Consider the following 22,500-nt stretch of genomic DNA (forward strand, 5'->3'; position numbering starts at 1 on the left):
AATAGGATCACAGGACGGGTTGTGTCCTTGAAAACATTTACATATTACATGTTTCAATCTGCTGTGTGGACAAAAAATTTATTTCTCAAGTTTGTTTTCCACATTTTTTGGCATCGACAGTCCAAAGTTACTGTGTTTCCCGTAGTCATGAGTAGGTCATGTGTGAGAGAGAAGTTTCTCTTCTTCAGGTTGGTTTAGTTTCATTCTCTGCTTTATGGACCTGCATATTTTAACTTTTGGAATGATGAGGGGGTTTTTTTGTTAATGGACACAGTTTTAGTCAAACCAGTAAGTACAAAAGGTTTAATAACACTTCCATATAATTATTATTATTATATAAAACTAACAACACATTAAGTTTTCTATGATTTAATTGATTAAATGAGAGGTTTTGTCTGATAATATTTTTTTTGGCCCCCAGCAACAATCCAGGTTTCTCATGTGGCCCCCAGGAGAAGAAATAACTCAGACATGTGTCTCACAAAACCTGAGAGGACCAATCACAGAGCGAGTCAGAGGCCAGGAGTCAGACCACAGAGAACAGAGTCAGGCCAAATCCCAAAGTCCTTCCTAAACCCTAAACCCTGAACCCTCAAGGACTTACTGACGTCACCTGGTGAGTGGTTGAGTGTGAGAGGCTGTGAGGGCTTGAAACGGTGTAAATATGAATGGGACAGCGCTTTGCTGCAACATATCACTTTACCAGGAAAACGACAAAAAATATGATGTATAGTTGTGTGTATTTATTTTACACTTTGTACTCCTGATTTGAACGTCTTCAGGCTCTTTCCTCACTAGATGAGGTCATTTCATATCATCTATTTACTCGTTTATGTCAAAACATCTTTGATGACAAAATCAAATATTTGATGAATAAATAAATAAATATCTGATTTCAAGTTTATTTTGTGTTCCATCTTTAACCCTTAATGTTTGTGAGTAAATATAATAAGACAGGCTGAACACACTGAGCCGTCCTCTTTGTTTACCTTTTTTTTTAAAACGTCTCCATGCGTCCACTGGTTACCCCGTGTTTAACGCCACGTTGCTATGACTTGTGGGTAATTCCCTTAGGCTAAGTCAGCATATACCATGCTGACTTATGGAAAGGGTTCATAAAGGGCTCAACATGTCTGAGAGACTCTAACACTTGATGATCTGACAGACAGAACTAAACCCTCACAGACTTCACGGGAGCCTCAAAGTCTGTGAGTCCGTAAGGGGGGACGTTGGGATTTGGCCAACAGTCTCCTTCAATGTTCTTCCTCTTCTGTTTCCATCAATGTTCTTCCTCTTCTGTTTCCATCAATGTTCTTCTTCTTCTGTTTCCATCAATGTTCTTCTTCTTCTGTCATGTTTCCTTCTCTTTTTCAGTCTGACCCACAAAATGTCACCCTATAATCCCTCTATTGTGTGTCTGTGCTCTCTCCCTCTCCCTCTCTCTCTCTCTCTCTCTCTCTCTCTCTCTCTCACACACACACACACACACACACACACACACACACACACACAGTAAATGATAATGAGCTCTGACCTGTGGCCTCAGTCAGAGATGTATAACTGGTGTAAAGAATGAGATTAAAGAAGGACAGCACTGAGCATGCTCAATAGCACCGTGACATCACCAGGACTATTATTTTAATATTTAACTGAACGTGTTTTACATCACATATGTTGTTGAAGTACTCAGATCCTTATAAATATATCGCAGAAATGTAGAGAACAAGTACCTCAAATGTGTACTTAACTGAAGTAAATGTACACGGTGCTTCTAGAAATGAAGTATCAGCTCAATAACAAGTAGAGCTGCACGATCACATGACAACACTGACACCATATGGTCACCTACACACACTGCATCACACAGCTCTGTGTGTGTGTGTGTGTGCGTGCGCGTGTAGTTGTGTATGTTTGTAGGTGTGTGTGTGTAGGTGTGTGTGCGTGTGTATGTCTGTGTGCATGTGTAGGTGTAAGTGTGTGTGTGTGTAGGTGTGTGTGTGTGTGTGTGTGTGTGTGTGTGTGTGTGTGTGTGTGTGTGTGTGTGTGTGTGTTACCTGGATGTTGAGGCTAGAAACCACCACGTCTCCAGTCGGTGTGATGATTGGCAAGTTCTCACAGCGAATCCCTTTCTCCACACTGATCACCTGACCTGCACATGTGTGAATATATAAATATATATTACAATACTAATACATATAGTATATACAGTATACAGTATATATATATATATATATCCTACCTCTGATCTCCAGACGACCACACAGTCGGGTTCCATGTTGAACCACATCTCCTGCGGACGCCTCCTGTCTGTCTGCGGAGCGCCGGTAGATTCCTTCAGTCACGTCTTGAAACACGTCCAACATGTCAGAGACCCGAGCCGTGTAACCAGCCAGCTCCGTCACCTGCAGACACACAGCTGATTCTCTCAGGTTCATCTGATCCAGCTCTCATAGTTAGTAGTTCATCACTGATGACGAGGTTCTCTAACACAGTGGAGCTGCTGAATGTTCACACGTATCAACACTGTTCACAACACTACTAGAGATAAACTTAAGATGGATAGAAATGAGGGCTGTTTGGGAACAAAAATGAGAGTGGGGCGTTTGGGAACTAAAACGAACGTCCGGCGTTTGGGAACTACATTACATTACAGTCATTAGCAGACGCTTTTATCCAAAGTAACTTACAATTCAGATTCTATCACACCGTAGACGCAGCTACGGGAGCAATTTTTGGGTTAGGGTTACGGAACCGGGAAACGAACCGCTGACCCTCTGATTGAAGCACGGCCCTGCTCTCCACTTAGCCAAATGAGAGTGGGGCATTTGGGAACTAACATGTGAGTGGGGCGTTTGGGAACTAAAATGAACGTGCGGCATTTGGGAACTAAAACGAAGGTGGGGCATTTGGGAACTAAAATGAACGTGCAGCGTTTGGGAACTAAAACGAGGGTGGGGCGTTCATGAACTAAAATGAGAGTGGGGCGTTCGGAAAATAAAATGAGAGTGGGGCGTTTGGGAACTAAAACGAAGGTGGGGCATTTGGGAACTAAAATGAACGCGCAGCGTTTGGGAACTAAAACGAGAGTGGGGCGTTCATGAACTAAAATGAGGGTGGGGCGTTCGGAAAGTAAAATGAGGGTGGGGCGTTCGGAAAGTAAAATGAGAGTGGGGCGTTTGGGAACTAAAATGAGAGTGGGGTGTTTGGGAACTAAAATGAGAGTGGGGCGTTCAGGAACTAAAATGAGAGTGGGGCGTTCAGGAACTAAAATGAGAGTGGGGCGTTTGGGAACTAAAATTAACATGCTGCGTTTGGGAACTAAAACGAGGGTGGGGCGTTCATGAACTAATGGGTTAGGGTTAAGGTTAGGGCTAACTAAGGAGGTGAGGTAGGATAGGAGGAGAGGAAGAGGAGTGGTATGTTCACCTCCTTGTATGAACTCATGATCCTCTCCACAGCGTCGGCTGCAGCGTTGAGGAGGTTTCTGGCCGTGGTGAAGGCCTGCGTCCTCTCACTCACCAGATCCTCCTCCTTCATCACCAGGGCCGCCTGCTTCACCTCCTCAGAGTCTGAGTTCACAGACACAGAGGTTACATAGGAGCGCGCGCACACACACACACACACACACACACACACACACACACACACACACAGGTGTGTATTCACCGTATCTGGAGTATCCGGTGGCGGTGATGATGGGCACGGCGACCATCACCAGGCCGGATGCGCTCCATACGTACTTCATGAGGAACTGTTCCAGCATGACGTACCACAGACGCTTCTTCAGGATCTGATGGATCTGAGATGACAGCGACACGTAGCTCCTCTGTAGCTGGGCCATCTCCACCTACGAATCAAACGCACCCAAACTCATCATTATATCAGGACAGGGCCATCTCCACCAACGAATGAAACGCACCCAAACTCATCATTATATCAGGACAGGGCCATCTCCACCTACGAATCAAACGCAACCAAACTCATCATTATATCAGGACAGGGCCATCTCACACAATGATGTGAGGCGATAGTAAACTCTACGTGTGTCAGTGTTTGTCCACTAGAGGGCGGTCACCTTGTGTCCTCCATAGAAGGCGATCTCCTCAGAGTTGGCGATGATGCGAGAGTGCATGTATCTCAGGTCTCCTTTCCTCTTGGCCTCCTCAGCCACCAGCTTCCCGAATCGAGGCGAGCAGGAACGAAGGACTTTCGCGGTGAGCACCACCACCAGGCCGGCGATGACGGACGGCCATGTTGTGTTTGCTCCTGCAAGGAGGAAGAGGACAGTCTTCATCAGGACGTCAGATGTTTAAACTGGAACAAAGGTGCACCATGTGGACCATGTGCACCATGTGCACCATGTGCACCATGTGGACCATGTGCACCATGTGCACCATGTGCACCATGTGCACCATGTGGACCATGTGGACCATGTGGACCATGTTGACCAGGTGGACCAGGTGGACCAGGTGGACCATGTGCACCATGTGCACCATGTGCACCATGTGGACCATGTGGACCATGTGGACCATGTGCACCAGGTGGACCAGGTGGACCAGGTGGACCATGTGGACCATGTGGACCATGTGGACCATGTGGACCATGTGTACAATATGTACCAGGTGTACCAGAGTACAAGATATACAAGATATACGAGGTGTACCTTTGGACTGGGCGGTCTGCAGCAGGGTGTAGCAGGTCACCACCACGTCCAGGATGGGTTTGGTCAGGTTGGAGTAGAGATGAGCGACTGAAGCTGAAAACATGACGATGTCCTCAGTGAGAGACTGATCTGGATTAGACAGACGACCGTCCATGTTACTGACCCGGTAGTACGTCTGCAGGGACACGAGACAGGTGAGCGTGAGGCGTTCAGGGACTAAAACAAGGGTTCTCCAATGACTGTGTGTTACCTGGTTGGTGAAGTACAGCCGGTAGGCGTGGTCGACCAATCTGCTCCTGAACCTGAGGGCCAGCTGGCCTTCCAGGAATCTGATGGTGCTGTTGATGAAGGTCGCAGGAACCGCAACGAGGAGCCACTTAGAGAGCTGCAGCACGAAGGCCTGAGGGTCCTTCTGAACGATACACCTGACGATCACACCTGAGAGATCGATAGACCGATGATCAATACTGTGATTTGAATGTGTATATGTGTATATGTGTATATTACTGACCGTCCAGAGACGCCACGTAGATGGACAGGAAGGTTCTGGACATCAGGGTGAGCGAGTGCAGAGCCAGCAGACCGATCTCTGGACACAAGAACCGTGGAAACAAGAGCTTCAACAGACGAGACAGTCTGAGGATGAACTCCTTGTTCACTGACGGAGACCTGAGGACACAGAACCACATCTTGTAGTAGATCTGGAAGACCTGGGATCATGGAGCCAGATTAACAATTAATCCAGCCATCTTTAGCTCGGGTTTACCTCTGGTTAAACTCTGGTTAAACAGACACACACACACACACACACACACACACACACACACACACACACACACACACACACACACACACACAGTCAAGTCAAACAGGGCTTTCTTTTATGTAAATAGAAGGAATATAAAGAACTGAAGAAGATTTAAGCTAATTGTAAATAAAGGGAAAATAAAGCAGTTTGTAAAGTAGTTAATACTGACGATCTGACAATTCGTGAATAAACAGGGCGGAACCAATCTGGCTAGAAGTCTAGATAAGGGAACACGCAGTGACACACCGTGTCGCAGTAAATACGGTCCGGAATCGGACAAACGGCGCACCAGAAGATCGCATGAGATGGAGATCTGCGGTCTGACTGTGCGTGACTGACGGGTCTGAACGTCCGGAGAGCCAGCCGGTAAGAGAGCCGGTAAGAGAGCCGGTAAGAGAGCCGGTAAGAGAGCCGGTAAGAGAGCCGATAAGAGAGCCGGTAGGAGAGCCGGTAGGAGAGCCGGTAAGAGAGCCGGTAAGAGAGCCGGTAAGAGAGCCGGTAAGAGAGCTGACGTCATGACCGCTGCGTCACCAGCTGGTTAGCGTTAGCATTACGTCACAGGGATCTGTAGCAAATGAATGCGGCGATCATTTAACCCTTTGTCGTATATTATATGTTGTTTATGATCGATTGTCCGGTTGTGTTTCTGTCTGGTTGTAAATCATATGATGGTGAATGTGATGGTGAAGAGTTTCATAGTTTACTAATGATGTAATAAATACATCCTGGTTCACTTTGATCACTAATTGTGCTGAAATGAAGTATAATAATATATAAATATATATATATATATATATATTATAGGATGTGGTGCTTTATAACTCATCATCAATGCTCTGCCTGTTTACATGAGTTGTGTTTTGAATATGGGTTTAGTTTCTGTGTTTTCTTTTCTATTGAAAGGTGTTTTACACTAAGTGATTATACTAAAAGCTCAGTGATGAACTAACTACTATGATGAACCTACCAAAATAAAAGGAGGAAAAAGAAAAGTTGTTTGGTCATTGAGTGAAATCCAGTTAAAATCCTTCGGGAGACTCATCGATCCTTCTCAAGTGGGGAAAGTGTACATTTTAACAACATAACACACTAACACACACACACACACACACCTACACATCTACACCCACACACACACTAACACACTCTAACACACACACACACACACACACACACATCTACACCCACACACACACTAACACACACACACACACACATATACCTGCTGTCTCTCTTCTTTCCTTGGACGTTGTCCACACAGCCGGAGGAGCAGCTGACCACGCCCACAGGTAGATTAGCTCCACTCAGCTGTTTACCTGCTGCACTCCTCTGAAGACAAGACAAACACACCCAGAGTCTGTGTGTGTGTGTGTGTGAGTGAGTGTGAGAGAGTGTGTAGGTGTGTGTGTGTGTGTGTGTGTGTGTGTGTGTGTGTGTTACCTGTATCCTCCTCCAAACATACGGAGACAGTTTTTTTATGCTGTATGCAACAAACAGAGCGGCCGTCAGCTTCCTGAGTCTGGAGCTCCGCCTCAGCTGAGCTCTCAGCTCCTGATAGGTCAGCTGCATGCTGACAGGCAGGCGACCAATCAGAGGGAAGTAGCACTAGAGTGTCACAAGAGGGGTCCACTGCAGCCTCATTGTCATGGAAACAGCATGTTGAATTCAGAGCACGATGCTCCACCTGCAAATATAATGTCGGCTGTCAGTGGGTCGCCTGTCACTGGGTCGCCTGTCACTGGGTCGCATGTCACTGGGACAGGGTCGCCTGTCACTGGGTCGCCTGTCATTGGGTCGCCTGTCAGTGGGTCGCCTGTCACTGGGACAGGGTCACCTGTCAGTGGGTCGCCTGTCACTGGGACAGGGTCGCCTGTCTCTGGGTCGCCTGTCACTGGGTCGCCTGTCAGTGGGTCGCCTGTCACTGGGTCGCTGAAAATCACTGAAATATAAACAGACCTGTTGACCGTTTTCTGACGAAAACCAGCAGCTCCCGTTAGCTCCCGTTAGCTCCCGTTAGCTCCGGTTACCATTAGCTTCTAAGTTATAAAGTGAGTGTAGCAGCCAGCTCAGAGCTAACATTCTCTTCTTGTTTAAAATAACTGGACTACAGGTCTCGGTACCGTCACCTCGGAGCTGGTACCAAACCGAACTAAAAGTTTCACCCGGGTTATAAAACGGCAGCTAACAGAGCGATGCTAACTGAAGCTAACTTGAGAAGAGTTCAAAGAGTAACGGTTTAATCTGCTTCATGAGGTCTGATGACATACCGGAGAACACACCGACCTTTGTCTCTCTATGTGACCGGTCAAAGGGCTCCATGTCCCCGATAAAAACACTTCTGTTTACCTGGGAGGACGGGCAGCGTCCCACTATGAAGACACACCTCCTTCTCTCCTCTGCTACACACACACACACACACACACACCTCCTTCTCTCCTCTCCTACACACACACATATATATATATATATATATATATATATATATATATATATATATATATATTACACAGTATATGTGGCATTCAGGCTCCTCCCACAGAGGAGGAAAAGGGAACACACCTTTATGAATTCATGATTGTAGAAATCAAACAGGACATATTCTGTTCAGATTAAGAGAAATTAAAAACATCTTGTTTACAATCGTTTATTTAAATGAAACGTTTTCACATCAAACACCAGAAAGAGTGAAAAAGTACAAACAAAGATAGAAAAGTATTTTACAGAAAGTTTAGAACCTGAACGCATCATGGCTGTGATGTCACACTGACAACAGGTGGTCCTGGACCTGAAGGGGGACCAGGTCCACAGAAGTACTACTGGTACAACACAGTACTAGTACACAAGTAGAGTACTCCACTGTACTTTTTAAATACTCACAAATCTGTTTGGCTGGTGAAGTTCTGCTTGTGTTACTGCGGACTGATATTATTATATACTAGTACTGCAGTATTATATACTAGCACTGATATTATTATTATATACTAGTACTGCAGTATTATATACTAGTACTGCAGTATTATATACTAGTACTGCAGTATTATATACTGGTACTGATAGTATTATATACTAGTACTGATAGTATTATATGCCAGTACTGATAGTATTATATACTAGTACTGCAGTATTATATACTAGTACTGATATTATTATATACTAGTACTGCAGTATTATATACTAGTACTGATAGTATTATATACTAGTACTGCAGTATTATATACTAGTATAGTACTGATATTATTATATACTAGTACTGATAGTATTATATACTAGTACTGATAGTATTATATACTAGTACTGCAGTATTATATATTAGTACTGATAGTATTATATACTAGTACTGCAGTATTATATATTAGTACTGATAGTATTATATACCAGTACTGATAGTATTATATACTAGTACTGATAGTACTATATACCAGTACTGCAGTATTCATATCAGTTTTCTGTGTTCTTGAACACAACACAGAGTTTCTGTTTCTGTTCTGCTTTGGTGTGAATGAGAAGAGGTGCATGCTGGGACTCTTTCTGCTCCATATAATACCTATACATATATACATATATATATATATATATATATATATATATATATATATATATATATATATATAAAAATATGTATATATGTATTATGTGTGTATTTATACCTAATGATCTTCTTCATGTGTTTTAATGTGACGCAGCTTCAGAGTTTGTGACTTTTAAGAACTGAATCAGTGAAGAACTAAAACACATCACAACACAGAGACACGTGTTATTGATTAATAATCAATATTCCATCATCAACACGTCGATGCATTATTAAAGTCTTCATGACACCATCAGACGTTTCATACATGTTGAGTTCAGGGACATTAGTATAAAATAGTTCTGAAGCTCATCATAGAACCGGCTCAGTGCAGTCGATCAATCAACACCGTGACATCATCGTCGGATTGTCGCTGCAAATGATTTTTAACCTAAAAAAGGTTCAGAACACATCGTGGACTCCCTGGTCCTCTTATTGCTCTCAGACTGGATCTGGATTCAGACCTGGTTCCATCAGACCACATTCAGAAGTGGTCTGGGCCACATCAAGGTCTTCTGTGTAAGAGGACACCAGGTGTGAACCGACCCTCTTAGAACTGATCACATTGATCGGATCAATAACTAATAAACAGGTGTTTCAATAATAATATTCAGAATAAGTGAAATAGTGAATCCAGAGTCTAAAATGTAATTTCATTTCATCTCAAATTTATTAATTCTGTTAATAACAAATCAGCAGGCTGTTTCTTTGAGATCAATTATTCCATAAACGGTCTCATTAATAATATAAACATTATTAAGAAATAATTATTTTATTAAATTGTGTTAGTGAATTCATTATTTTAGTTTCCTACTCGTCTCATTTGTTAAATCCTTGTGTCTCATAAATGAATAAATAAATAGTGTAATTATTACAATTCAAATAGCTCACATTATATTTAAAGTTTTAGTCTAAAGCCCTGATGCTGCTTCAACCACAGAGACAGAAAGTCCAGTTACTGGTGTTATTGTTACTGTTGTTATTGTTACTGTTATTGTTATTACTATTACTGTTGTTAATATTACTGTTATTACTATTACTGTTATTACTTTGTTACTGTTGTTATTGTTACTGTTATTACTGTTACTTGTGTTATTGTTGTTACTGTTGTTATTGGTGTTATTAATACTGTTGTTACTGTTACTTGTGTTACTCATATTACTTTGTTACTGTTAATGTTACTGTTATTGTTGTTACTGTTACTTGTGTTACTGTTGTTAATGTTACTGTTGTTATTGTTACTGTTATTGTTGTTACTGGTGTTATTATTACTGTTGTTACTGTTACTTGTGTTACTGTTGTTATTGTTACTGTTATTGTTACTGGTGTTATTATTACTGTTGTTACTGTTACTTGTGTTACTGTTGTTCATGGTACTGTTGTTATTGTTACTGTTATTGTTGTTACTGGTGTTATTATTACTGTTGTTACTGTTATTTGTGTTACTGTTGTTATTGTTACAGTTGTAACTGTTACTTGTGTTACTCATATTACTTTGTTACTGTTAATGTTGTTAATGTTACTGTTGTTATTGTTACTGTTATTGTTGTTACTGGTGTTAATATTACTGTTGTTACTGTTATTTGTGTTACTGTTGTTATTGTTACTGTTATTGTTGTTATTATTACTGTTGTTACTGTTACTTGTGTTACTGTTGTTAATGTTACTGTTGTTATTGTTACTGTTATTGTTGTTACTGGTGTTATTATTACTGTTGTTACTGTTACTTGTGTTACTGTTTTAATGGTACTGTTGTTGTTACTGTTATTGTTGTTACTGGTGTTATTATTACTGTTGTTACTGTTATTTGTGTTACTGTTGTTAATGTTACTGTTGTTATTGTTACTGTTGTAACTGTTACTTGTGTTACTCATATTACTTTGTTACTGTTATTACTGTTACTATTGTTACTGTTGTTGTTATTGTTGTTACTGGTGTTATTGGTGGTTCGGTCCCCGGCTCCGCTAGTCTCAAGTCAATGTGTCCTTGAGCAAGACACTTAACCCCAAAGTTGCTCCCGTAGCTGTGCCTACGGTGTAGAATCTGATAGAATCTGAATTGTAAGTCGCTTTGGATAAAAGTGTCTGCTAAATGACTGTAATGTGTTGTTATTGTTGTTACTGGTGTTATTGTTACTGGTGTTATTGTTGTTACTGATGTTATTTTTGTTACTGGTGTTATTGTTGTTACTGGTGTTATTGTTACTGGTGTTATTGTTGTTACTGGTGTTATTGTTGTTACTGGTGTTATTGTTGTTACTGGTGTTATTGTTACTGGTGTTATTCTTGTTACTGGTGTTATTGTTACTGGTGTTATTCTTGTTACTGGTGTTATTGTAGTTACTGGTGTTATTGTTGTTACTGGTGTTATTGTAGTTACTGGTGTTATTGTTGTTACTGGTGTTATTGTTACTGGTGTTATTGTTGTTACTGGTGTTATTGTTGTTATTGTTACTGGTGTTATTGTTGTTACTGGTGTTATTGTCGTTATTGTTACTGGTGTTATTGTTGTTACTTGTGTTATTGTTGTTACTGGTGTTATTGTTACTGGTGTTATTGTTGTTACTGGTGTTATTGTTACTGGTGTTACTGTTACTGGTGATAGTGGTTCAGAGAAGGAGGAAGTCATAGATGTAAGTGAGCAATCTGTTTTCATGTTGTTGTTAAACTTAGTGCAGAGACGTTGAGTCCAAACTAAGAATACCTGAAGAGTCTCACCTGCTGGTTTCTGTCTGGACTCACCTGAGGGATCAAACAGGTCACCTGATCACTTAAACTTCATCAAAGGTCTGCTGGTTTGAGCTGGTGATTATCTGTCCTCAACAGTTTCTTCATCATCATCAAAGATTGATATAAAACTCAGTTTTTTTCCTGATTGTCTGAGCGGATAACAGATTAAAGACGTTGTCGTAGAAAAAATATTTTAAAAACCTGCAGTTCAGTTTTAAACGGTTCACGTGTTTTTTTACCTAGAAACCCTTTGGGGGTTGAGCAGTGACACCTGGGACGCCACCCTGAGGTCACACTGCAGCCTCCAACAGGACAGTGACATCATCATCCTCCATGTGACATTATGGTGGGTGGGGTTTCAGGTGAAGTAAGAGAGAAGCAGGTTCTCCTGGTTCTCCTGAAGAAGGTGTTGGTCCCAGGAAGCCAGCCCGGGATTGGTCAGTGTATCTGTCTGTTTGCGTCCTGATTGGTCGGTGAGTCAGACCAGAGTTCCAGGAGACAGCTGGTCTTCCTGTGTCTGAGGAAGGAAGGAGTCGTGGTAGAGAGAGCTGTCCATAGACCTGAGAGAGAGAGAGTCAGCTGGTCAGGTACAGGTGTTCTCACAGCTGGATCGGTACCTGTGCAGGTGAGCCAACTCCTACCTGCCGTGCAGCGGGTGACCGTGGAACGTGGCTGAATGCGGCAGCGTCTTTTTGTGATGCTGCAGATTGTGATGATGACTCGTCTCCGTCTGATAGGTCGACTGCTGGATTACACCGTGAGTCCTCCTTCTGCTTTGCAGAGCTCCTCCCCCTCCGACCTGACCTTTCACCCCCCCGTTCAGCTTAGTGTTGACCCCTGCGTTGACCTTTCCATTGGCAGGGTTTTGGTGGGTGGAGCCTATCGTGTTCCTCAGGTACCAGTCCCTCAGACCTGTCAATCACACACACCTCAAAGATTAACAGGTAACCTCCACCCCTACTTTGTCTTTGTGTTTCCATCATTGGTCCAAACCTGCAGCACGGTTTCATTTTCAAAAATGTATTTTCATCACATTTTTTACAGTGATGATCTCAACAACCGTCCAAAATCTGAGAAAAATGAATCGACTCTAGTGTGTAATCCATTCTGTTGACTCCCACCAGGTGGCGTCACAGTAAACAACAGAATCCTTCATGCAGCAGACATGAAGTCTGTTTTTGCTGCAGTGACCCAGTTTTATCTACACATCATTAAAGATTCATGAGATTTTTTCTTCATAGATTCTGATTTAAAACCTGCTGAATTTAAGATTAAATCTGTTCATTGACAGAGCATCAGGTGAGGTGAGGGGTGCTGCACTGAGGTCTGGGACCTTGGGGAGCCAAGCAGCTCCACTTAGGCCCTATGATTGTTGTTAGTGAACAATGAAAAGAGATATAAAACTGAAGTAAAGTCTCCACCAGGTGGTGCTGGGTCTGAAGAGAATGTGTCTGCATAACATGATGTTTTACATATTAACTACTGTCAATCTGATGATCCATCAGTGGTTCAATACCGCTCACTATTCCACCACAGCCTTGGTGTTTTAAGGCAAACTCTGCATTAATGGCAGACTCATATGTTTTTCAGCTGACTGCTGTTTCATGCAGACTTGAGTGTTTACTGCAGGCTGTTTTATGGCAGACTTGCGTATTTACGGCAGGCTGTTTTATGGCAGACTTGAGTATTTACTGCAGGCTGTTTTATGAAGGACTTGAGTGTTTATAGCAGGCTGTTTTATGGCAGATTTGCGTGTTTACTGCAGGCTGTTTTATGGGAGATTTGCATGTTTACTGCAGGCTGTTTTATGGCGGACATGCGTATTTACAGCAGGCTGTTTTATGGCAGACTAGAGTGTTTACGGCAGGCTGTTTTATGGCAGACTTGAGTGTTTACTGCAGGCTGTTTTATGGCGGACTAGAGTGTTTACGGCAGGCTGTTTTATGGCGGACTAGAGTGTTTACAGCAGGCTGTTTTATGGCGGACTAGAGTGTTTACTGCAGGCTGTTTTATGGCGGACTAAAGTGTTTACGGCAGGCTGTTTTATGGCGGACTAGAGTGTTTACTGCAGGCTGTTTTATGGCGGACTAGAGTGTTTACGGCAGGCTGTTTTATGGCGGACTAGAGTGTTTACTGCAGGCTGTTTTATGGTGGACATGCGTGTTTACTGCAGGCTGTTTTATGGCGGACTAGAGTGTTTACTGCAGGCTGTTTTATGGCAGATTTGTGTGTTTATGGCGGGCTGTTTCATGGCGGACTTGCGTGTTTACGGCAGGCTGTTTTATGGCAGACTTGAGTGTTTACTGCAGGCTGTTTTATGGCGGACTAGAGTGTTTACTGCAGGCTGTTTAATGGCGGACTAGAGTGTTTACTGCAGGCTATTTTATGGCAGATTTGTGTGTTTATGGCGGGTTGTTTCAGGGCAGACTTGCGTGTTTACGGCAGGCTGTTTTATGGCAGACTTGAGTGTTTACTGTAGGCTGTTTTATGAAGGACTTACGTGTTTACAGCAGGCTGTTTTATGGCAGATTTGCGTATTTACTGCAGGCTGTTTTATGAAGGACTTGCGTGTTTACTGCAGGCTGTTTTATGGCAGATTTGTTACTCTCAGGTGTTTCTCAGCTCCGTGATGGAACAGGATTGGTTGGTGCTTACCTTCCAGGGCGAGGGCCTTGTGGAGGCTCCTGGTGGCCTCTTCCAGCTGTGCGTCCTGGGCGGGGGGCAGCTGTGGTGGTCTGGGGGGCAACAGGTGAGGGTGGGGGTCTGGCTGAATCCCAGATAGAGGAGAATTATGGGTATCAGCCTGGCACTGCTGCACTGGGAGGAAGGGACCGCAGGATTTTGTGCGGGTCACTTTGATTCGGCGCTGGTCGCCCAAGTGACTGCGGTAGGTGGGTGGGGCTCCCAGGGGTTGCTGGGAGGAGTAGCCATTGAAGAGCAGCTGGTGGTTTGATGTGATTGGATGCCTACTTTTGGGCTGGGACTGCTGTTGCTGCAGATGCTGCTGTTTCCCCCACACGTAGTCTAGCAGAACCTCGCTGTACCCCCCTCCTCTTCCTCGCCCTGCCCCTCCCCCCTCAGTGAGTCCATTACTCGTCCTCACCCTCGTCTGTCCATCTGTCAGTGCCTCTGAGCTCCTGAACGCTCCGGCGGTGTTCGTTCCTCTTACCAACAATCCCCCCTCGTCCTCCTCTAGGGCGGTGATGTGATCCAGGAGGCCGTCAGAGCTGTTACTGTGACGAGCTGCGTTAAACCTGACCCCGCCCTCTCCTGCTGGTCCTGTATCAGAAGGGCCGGAGGAGGAGGAAGAGTCCTGGGAGCGAGGTGGAGGAGGAGGATGGGAGGGAGGCAGGGGGAGGGGCTTGAGGGTCTGAAGAGTCTCTGGATGGTCAGTCCTAAAAGAGAAGAGGGACAGGTGAGAAGACTGGTCACATGGTACCATCATTCTTCAATACTAATGTATGGGTTTATGACTATAATTGAGTTATTAATAATCGTTACATATTTTGTTATTAATTAATTATTATTTATCATCAAAACGAACCCAGCCGTTTTCATGAAAAATCACAAAAAACTGTGAGAAATGTCCACATACACACAGGGTTTTGTCGTGAAGAGAGCTAAACAAACACTTAACTTTGGGCCCACATTGACCAGCCGTACTTTAACATAGAACAATTATTCAAAGTTTAAAACGTAGACAAAACACTGCACTTTATTGAGCCAAATGGACATTTTGATAGCTAGCACAGTTTTCATGAAGACACAGATTAAGTTTCAGGGAAATTTTGGGTCCGTTTTACATTTTATAATGGGTGTGTATTGCATGGAATATTCAGCGCTAGAGTGATGACATCACGGTCAAAGTGGAGTAGAGCATGTAAAATATTCTGTGATTTTTATAAACAAATTGCTTCGAGTCCCATAATTTTTACTCTTTATACACCATTTTTGGTCAAAAAGATGTGCTGTGCTGGTCGCAGTCAACTGTCTATGGAATCCAACAGATTTACACATTTGTCTCAAAGAGCCGCAGAGCGACATGAACTCCAACCAGCTGCTCCATTAGACTCCATGTTAAATCTGACCACTAAGTTCTCAAAGAAAGCAGACGGTACCAGTTTTGTATATTGCTCTGGAGCTCACATTTTTAACACCACAAACATAAAAACTGCATCGGCGCGTTCAGCAGAGTCTTATCTCTCTCATGGTCCACTTATGTTGTTGACTGGACTCATGGTTTTTGTATTAACGGCAGAGGTTTAACAGGTAGTTTTGGTCAAAATCCACTTAAGTTCCAGTCTGCCCCTTCATGCTGGTGCACCAATCACTATGGTATCCAGTGTGTGTGTCACTGTTTCTATGTTCATGTCTCTATTGAACCTGAATGGTGTGTGTGTGTGTGTGTGTGTGTGTGTGTGTGTGTGTGTGTGTGTGTGTGTGTGTGTGTACCTGATGTGCAGTGAGTTCCTGCTGGTTTTGTTCTGGAAGAAAACTTCAACTGGAGAACCAGCAGAGACCAACAGGGGACGGGACTGAGACACACCGTCATCTAAGAGACAGACAGACAGACAGACAGACTGTCAACTGAGAGACAGACAGACAGACTTTGCTCTATTCATGTGTTATACATGTGTAATAAAGGCTTGTTACCGTTTTCTAGTCCTGTAGAGTCTGATGTGGAGCTGCTCTCTGACCTCACTGTGTCATCTGGTAACACACACACACACACACACACACACACACACACACAGTCAGATTCAGAATGAAGGAAGAAACACGTTTCCTCATCTTGAAACAATGGATTCTCATCATGCGTGTGTGTGTGTGTGTGTGTGTGTGTGTGTGTGTGTGTGTGTGTGTGTGTGTATGTGTGTGTTACCTGTATGACAGCCTCTGTGTACGGTCCTCTTGCCGTGGTGTGTGTGTGTCTGTGTGTTGTGTTCAGGGTCGCTGTGTTTCCTCAGAGCTCCACTGAATAAAGTTTTCTTCGGCTTTAAACGCTGAGAGTCTTCCTCCTGAAGACACACACAAACACACACACACACATACACACACACACACACACACACACACACACACACACAGGTTTGTTTATGTCTATAATCTCTATCATGTGATAAATGTAATAAGTGTAATAAAGTAAAGGCGGTTATGTGTAATGTATATATATATATATATATATATATATATAATATATAGATTATATACATATTTTATGACGATGTTATTATAAAATGAGTTGGTTTCTAAGTCGTCCCTCTTTGTCCCTCACAGTGAAAATGTTTAAAACATGTTCATAACAACCATACAAACAGTAATCTGATTACTAATAGTTACTGTATTCATCGTCATCATGCAGCTCGTTAATCAATTAATTAATTACGATGTTTCAGCTTTAAAATCTTTGGACTGAATGAATTCACACGGATCAGAACCACAGGGTCAAATGACTCACCTCTGACCGACACTTCCTGTTTCCTTGGCGGGATGTCCCACGTCTCCGACGGACACACGGGGGTTTCTCCCCCGCCTCCAGGGGGAAGTCTCTGGGCACTGCCCCCGTCAGCTCCTGACCAATCACAACACACCTGATGTGACATCATACCCACAACCAGCTCAAACAGACCAGCACGGTCCAGGACCACGTCAGACCGTGACCCAGGACGGCTCTGATTGGATAATCCCTTTTGGAGGGAGGGGTCAGTTTATGACATCACTCACCGCCTCCTGCAGACAGATGTGTCTCAGCTCAGCCAATCGTGTGCTCAGCAGAGTCTGCAGGCCCCGCCTCCTCTCCTGCAGCTCTGCCATTCGCTCCTTGTGCTTCCTGTCGGAACAGGTGAGAGGGTCTGCTCACACACACACACACACACACACACACACACACACACGCACACTGTCACACCTGTCCTCCTCGTTAACACTCATCATGTTGCTGCTGTTCGGTTCTCACCAGGTGCTGAGATGAGCTCACCGTTGACCTCCATGGCTGGTGTTTCCTATGTGACTCCGCCTCCTCCTGTTCGCCGCTCCACACGCACTCACTCACCTGCAGAACACATTCAACTCAACCTTTATTGTCCCGGACAGACAACAACACAGATGTTTACAGATGTTACTGAACAGATCAATCAATGTCACCATGTAAATGTGTTCATAGGAGCTCCAGTAGTTCACTCCTGTGGCCATCAACAGCCTGAACACCAACCACTCCACTGGTTAGCGGTTAGCCGCTAGCTGCTAGTGGTTAGCTGCAGTTCCCAGGTTGGCCTGTAGAATGAGAGAAACGGTCTTCAGAACCTCTGACCTGAAAAGACAACAGAAGAAGAAGAGAAGGAGGAGGTGTGAGGACCAATCAGAAGTCAGAAAAATAAACATCAAGTTCAAAATCAACCCGAATGTCCAGGAACCAGTTTCTGTCCAATTTAAGACACATAATGAATATACATTGTAACAGACAGACAGACGGAGAGAGAGAGAGAGAGAGAGAGAGAGAGAGAGAGAGAGAGAGAGAGAGAGAGAGAGAGGGAGAGACAGAGAGAGAAAGTGAGAGAGAGAGAGAGAGAGAGAGAGAGAGAGAGGGAGAGACAGAGAGATTTTTTGATTTTTAAAATTCTTTTATTGATCCAGAACAGATCACAGTCACGTCATCAACCCAAACAAACAACAAAGTAAAACAACTCCAACAACAGAAAACTACGTATCAAACATGAAACTCAGCTTTTTACTTCAGTCATCAGTTGAACTTTCAACCTTAACTAAATATCAAAAAGTACAACAGACTCAATAAAAGTCTTAGATTTCATCTGTCCAATAGTTGCCAATCCGTTAGACCGGATCGTCCCCTGAAGGCACCGCGGTTCATCCGTTCCCATCAGCAGACTTCTTCTTCTTTAACGTCGTCCAGTAAGACCAGGTCTGCGTCCGATCCTGAGTCTGGTTCCCCGTCTTGTGGACGACCCCCAGAAGCTGAGCTGGATGGAGCGAAGCAGCTTCCAGAGCTTCTTCTGACTCCAGCCTGCAGCTGTTTAAAGCGACGCTCACACCTCCATGAGGAGACGCTGCCCAGAGCATCTCAGTGGCTTTGACTTCAGTGGAGACTTCAGGTACTGAGGCCCGGTTCTGTCCATCTCTCCACCGGTGATGTTCAACGATGTGATGTTGAGGCTCTGCTTTGAGGGGTCAGAGCAGAGAGACAGAGAGCAGGACAGAGACACAAACAGTGTGAGGACCATGATCATCAGGGTTTAGTCTGTTCAACAGTTCTACCTCTCTGTGTTCTGTGAAGGAGAGTGATCTGCTTTAAACGCTTCTTCTCCTCCAGAAGGTGCCTCCATGTGTGGACTGATCTCAGGAATGTAGTGACGTCACTGAAGTGGTCACTTATTCTGACAGATTTGTTATTATACGTTTGATCCAGATAAGAGTTGATTTCTTCCAGTGTATACAGGTCTATTTGTTTGCTGGAGGTTCCACTAGCAGACATGTTTACCTCAGAGTCATGCTCCATGTCTCCTTCACAGGACACCTGGCTGTTGGACCCACTGGGTTCCTCACGTGTGGAGGCCGCCTCCTCCACGCTGTCCTCTGGTTCTGGTCGTTCAGTCCGAGAGCTGCTGTCCTCTGCAACGTCAGCCTGCTCTGGACCAGCAGCCTGACTTTGATCAGCTTCAGCTGTCGGCCCTTTACTGCTGCCTGCTCCACTTTCCCTGATTCCTTCGTCTTCTCCTGCTGTCAGTGCTTCCTCTGCTACTTTCCTTCCCTCTGTTGTGAGACTCAGAACAGCTGAGTTCTCATCGATCATTTTTTCTCCGCCTAAATCAGCTCTCTGTTCCCCGACCTGACTGTCTGTCTGCCCGCTGTGTTCCTCCTCGGTCGGCGGATCATCACCACCACACCTCTGTTCATCCTGGAGGCATAGCTCAGGTTAACATGTCCCACCCGGTCCCCCACAGCCAGGAGAACCACCTCTACCGGGACACACGGGTTGGGCTGAACCCGAACTCCATGTCTCAAAGACAGGGACGGCGTCTCAGAGGACGCCATCCCTGACAAGAAACACGGTTCTCTGTCCGCCAAAACACCACTGATCACACAAAATACCACCACAAGTCAATCACACAGTGAACTATGGATGAAAAAAGAATAAAAGTTTGAGAAAAATCACCAAACATTTAGCAACGCTCACCAAGCTCTCTACCAGAGAGACAGAGAGAGAGAGACAGAGAGACAGAGAGACAGAGAGAGAGACAGATAGACAGAGAGAGAGACAGACAGAGAGAGAGACAGACAGAGAGAGAGACAGAGAGAGACAGAGAGAGAGAGAGAGAGAGACAGAGTGAGACAGAGAGTCTCAGCTGGTGCTGAGACTAACTGCCTCCTCTCAGACACACCGGGACCAGTCTCACAACAACACCGCTCTCCAAACACCAATCAGAGTGAAACACATTATAACACGATGTAAAGAAACCTATCTGGAGCACTGGAAGGAAGAAACCAAAAGACAAAGTAGACTAGAATGTTATCTGATGAAGAGTCAGAATATGTCTCTACTGTCAGAGAGAGACAGCAGAGACAGATCCTCACCAGGTACAGGCTCAGTGACCACACACTGGAAATAGAAAGAGGAAGACACAAAAAGACATGGACACCAAAGGAGAACAGAACGTGTGGTCACTGTGGGACAGGTGAGACTGAGACAGAGATGCACTTCCTCCTAAAATGTGAAGCGTTCAATCAAATTAGGAACTTTTACTTTAACAAATTCAACTCTGTAATTTCAGATTTTAAAACATGTAATAACAACTCAAAATTAAAAATACTCCTAGGAGAAGGAGATAGGAAGTATCTAGCTGCCCAATATGTCCTAACATGTCACAACATGAGGGACAGTGAGTGACACACACACACACACACACACACACACACACCACACACTGTACGTATGTAATCAATAATCAATCTAGATGTTATATTAATGATATTGTATATTAATGTTATTGTGTATTAATATTATTGTATGTTTATTTTTGTTGATGCTTTGGCAATACTGTTTCTAAACGTTCATGCCAATAAAGCTAATGAAATTGAAAAAATTTGAGAAAGAGAGAGAGAGAGACAGAGAGAGAGAGACAGAGAAAGAGAGACAGAGAAAGAGAGACAGACAGACAGAGAGACAGAGAGACAAAAAGAGAGACAGAGAGACAAATGGAGAGAGAGAGAGAGACAGAAAGAGAGAGAGACAGAGAGACAGACAGAGAGACAGAGAGACAAAAAGAGAGACAGAGAGACAAATGGAGAGAGAGAAAGAGAGAGAGAGAGAGACAGAGACAGAGAGAAAAACAGAAAGAGAGAGAGAGAGACAGAGAGACAAACAAAGAGAGACAGAGAGACAGACAGAGTTTAAGGTAAAGAGGAGGTTCCACAGTGTTATGATACAGGATACATCCATACTGATGGAGGGTCGATGTGTTGTTGTTTTTTTAAAGCTATTTTCACTTTGTTTTCAGAGTTTACTTCCTGTGTATTAGCTTCTACATCGTTGTAAATATATATATATATATATATATATATATATATATATATATATATATATATAAAATACATACAGTTGTGGTCAAAAGTTTACATACACTTGTAAAGAACATAATGTCATGGCTCTCTTGAGTTTCCAGTTATTTCTACAACTCTGATTTTTCTCTGATAGAGTGATTGGAACAGATACTTCTTTGTCACAAAAAACATTCATGAAGTTTGGTTCTATCATGACTTTATTATGGGTTAACAGAAAAAGTGACAAAATCTGCTGGGTCAAAAATATACATACAGCAACATGAATTAGCAATTTTGGTGACTTAGAAAGTTGTGTCAATGAAATGAGCTTCATAGCATGGCCTCTTAACTTCTTGTGAGTGATTATGAGTGACGACAGCTGGTGACTTCTCTGAGGCCATTTAAATAGGGCTCATTGGATACAAACGCCCACAAACGCTACAATGGGAAAGTCAAAGGAGCTCAGCATGGATCTGAAAAAGCAAATCATTGACTTGAACAAGTCAGGAAAGTCACTTGGAGTCATTTCAAAGCAGCTGCAGGTCCCAAGAGCAACAGTGCAAACAATTGTTTGTAAGTATAAAGTGCATGGCACTGTTTTGTCACTGCCACGATCAGGAAGAAAACGCAAGCTATCACCTGCTGCTGAGAGAAAATTGGTCAGGAGGGTGAAGAGTCAACCGAGAACCACCAAAAAGCAGATCTGCCAAGAATTAGAAGCTGCTGGAACACAGGTGTCAGTGTCCACAGTCAAGCGTGTTTTGCATCTCCATGGACTGAGAGGCTGCCGTGCAAGAAGGAAGCCCTCGCTCCAAAAGCGGCACCTTAAGGCTCGACTGAAGTTTGCTGCTGATCACATGGACAAAGATAAGACCTTCTGGAGGAAAGTTCTGTGGTCAGACGAAACAAAAATCGAGCTGTTTGGCCACAATGCCCAGCAATATGTTTGGAGGAGAAAAGGTGAGGCCTTTAACCCCAAGAACACCATGCCTACCGTCAAGCACGGTGGTGGTAGTATTATGCTGTGGGGCTGTTTTGCTGCCAATGGAACTGGTGCTTTACAGAGAGTAAATGGGATAATGAAGAAGGAGGATTACCTTCAAATTCTTCAAGATAACCTAAAATCATCAGCCCGAAGGTTGGGTCTTGGGCGCAGTTGGGTGTTCCAACAGGACAA

At 43.7% G+C, this 22,500-nt stretch overlaps 2 protein-coding genes across 4 annotated transcripts in view; both read right to left on the bottom strand.

Moving 5' to 3' along the window:
- abcd1 (ATP-binding cassette, sub-family D (ALD), member 1) overlaps nt 1-7,717 on the bottom strand; it is a 15,869-nt gene extending 8,152 nt beyond the window's left edge. The window contains exons 1-11 of the mRNA XM_068732164.1: nt 7,428-7,717; nt 6,912-7,155; nt 6,694-6,800; nt 5,175-5,332; nt 4,914-5,101; nt 4,664-4,838; nt 4,076-4,266; nt 3,667-3,847; nt 3,427-3,569; nt 2,240-2,402; nt 2,055-2,149 (exon numbers count right to left, since the gene is read on the bottom strand). Coding sequence (XP_068588265.1) covers nt 2,055-2,149; nt 2,240-2,402; nt 3,427-3,569; nt 3,667-3,847; nt 4,076-4,266; nt 4,664-4,838; nt 4,914-5,101; nt 5,175-5,332; nt 6,694-6,800; nt 6,912-7,040 — 1,530 coding nt within the window. The 5' untranslated portion in view covers nt 7,041-7,155; nt 7,428-7,717. The remainder of the gene's footprint in view (nt 1-2,054; nt 2,150-2,239; nt 2,403-3,426; nt 3,570-3,666; nt 3,848-4,075; nt 4,267-4,663; nt 4,839-4,913; nt 5,102-5,174; nt 5,333-6,693; nt 6,801-6,911; nt 7,156-7,427) is intronic.
- Nucleotides 7,718-8,965: 1,248 nt separating this feature from the next.
- Nucleotides 8,966-22,500, bottom strand: part of ccdc120a (coiled-coil domain containing 120a) — a 17,790-nt gene continuing 4,255 nt past the window's right edge. Inside the window, exons 2-12 of one of the 3 annotated variants that reach the window (XR_011105181.1) lie at nt 17,913-18,078; nt 17,725-17,820; nt 17,493-17,620; nt 17,227-17,340; nt 16,651-16,786; nt 16,422-16,478; nt 16,221-16,320; nt 14,424-15,163; nt 12,410-12,680; nt 12,008-12,328; nt 8,966-11,780 (exon numbers count right to left, since the gene is read on the bottom strand). Coding sequence is in view for 2 of the 3 variants with exons in the window: in XM_068732171.1 (XP_068588272.1) it covers nt 12,247-12,328; nt 12,410-12,680; nt 14,424-15,163; nt 16,221-16,320; nt 16,422-16,478; nt 16,651-16,786; nt 17,227-17,340; nt 17,493-17,620; nt 17,725-17,758 (1,662 nt within the window). In the remaining variant the exon portion in view is untranslated. Of the gene's footprint in view, nt 12,329-12,409; nt 12,681-14,423; nt 15,164-16,220; nt 16,321-16,421; nt 16,479-16,650; nt 16,787-17,226; nt 17,341-17,492; nt 17,621-17,724; nt 17,821-17,912; nt 18,079-22,500 lie in introns of all 3 variants that reach the window. The other 2 variants (XM_068732173.1, XM_068732171.1) reach the window with 2 other exon arrangements.

This window comes from Cebidichthys violaceus, unplaced genomic scaffold (assembly GCF_023349555.1).
Source record: "Cebidichthys violaceus isolate CVI_PGR_0920_01 unplaced genomic scaffold, fCebVio1.0.p SCAF_57, whole genome shotgun sequence".
Taxonomy (NCBI): Eukaryota; Metazoa; Chordata; class Actinopteri; order Perciformes; family Stichaeidae; genus Cebidichthys; species Cebidichthys violaceus.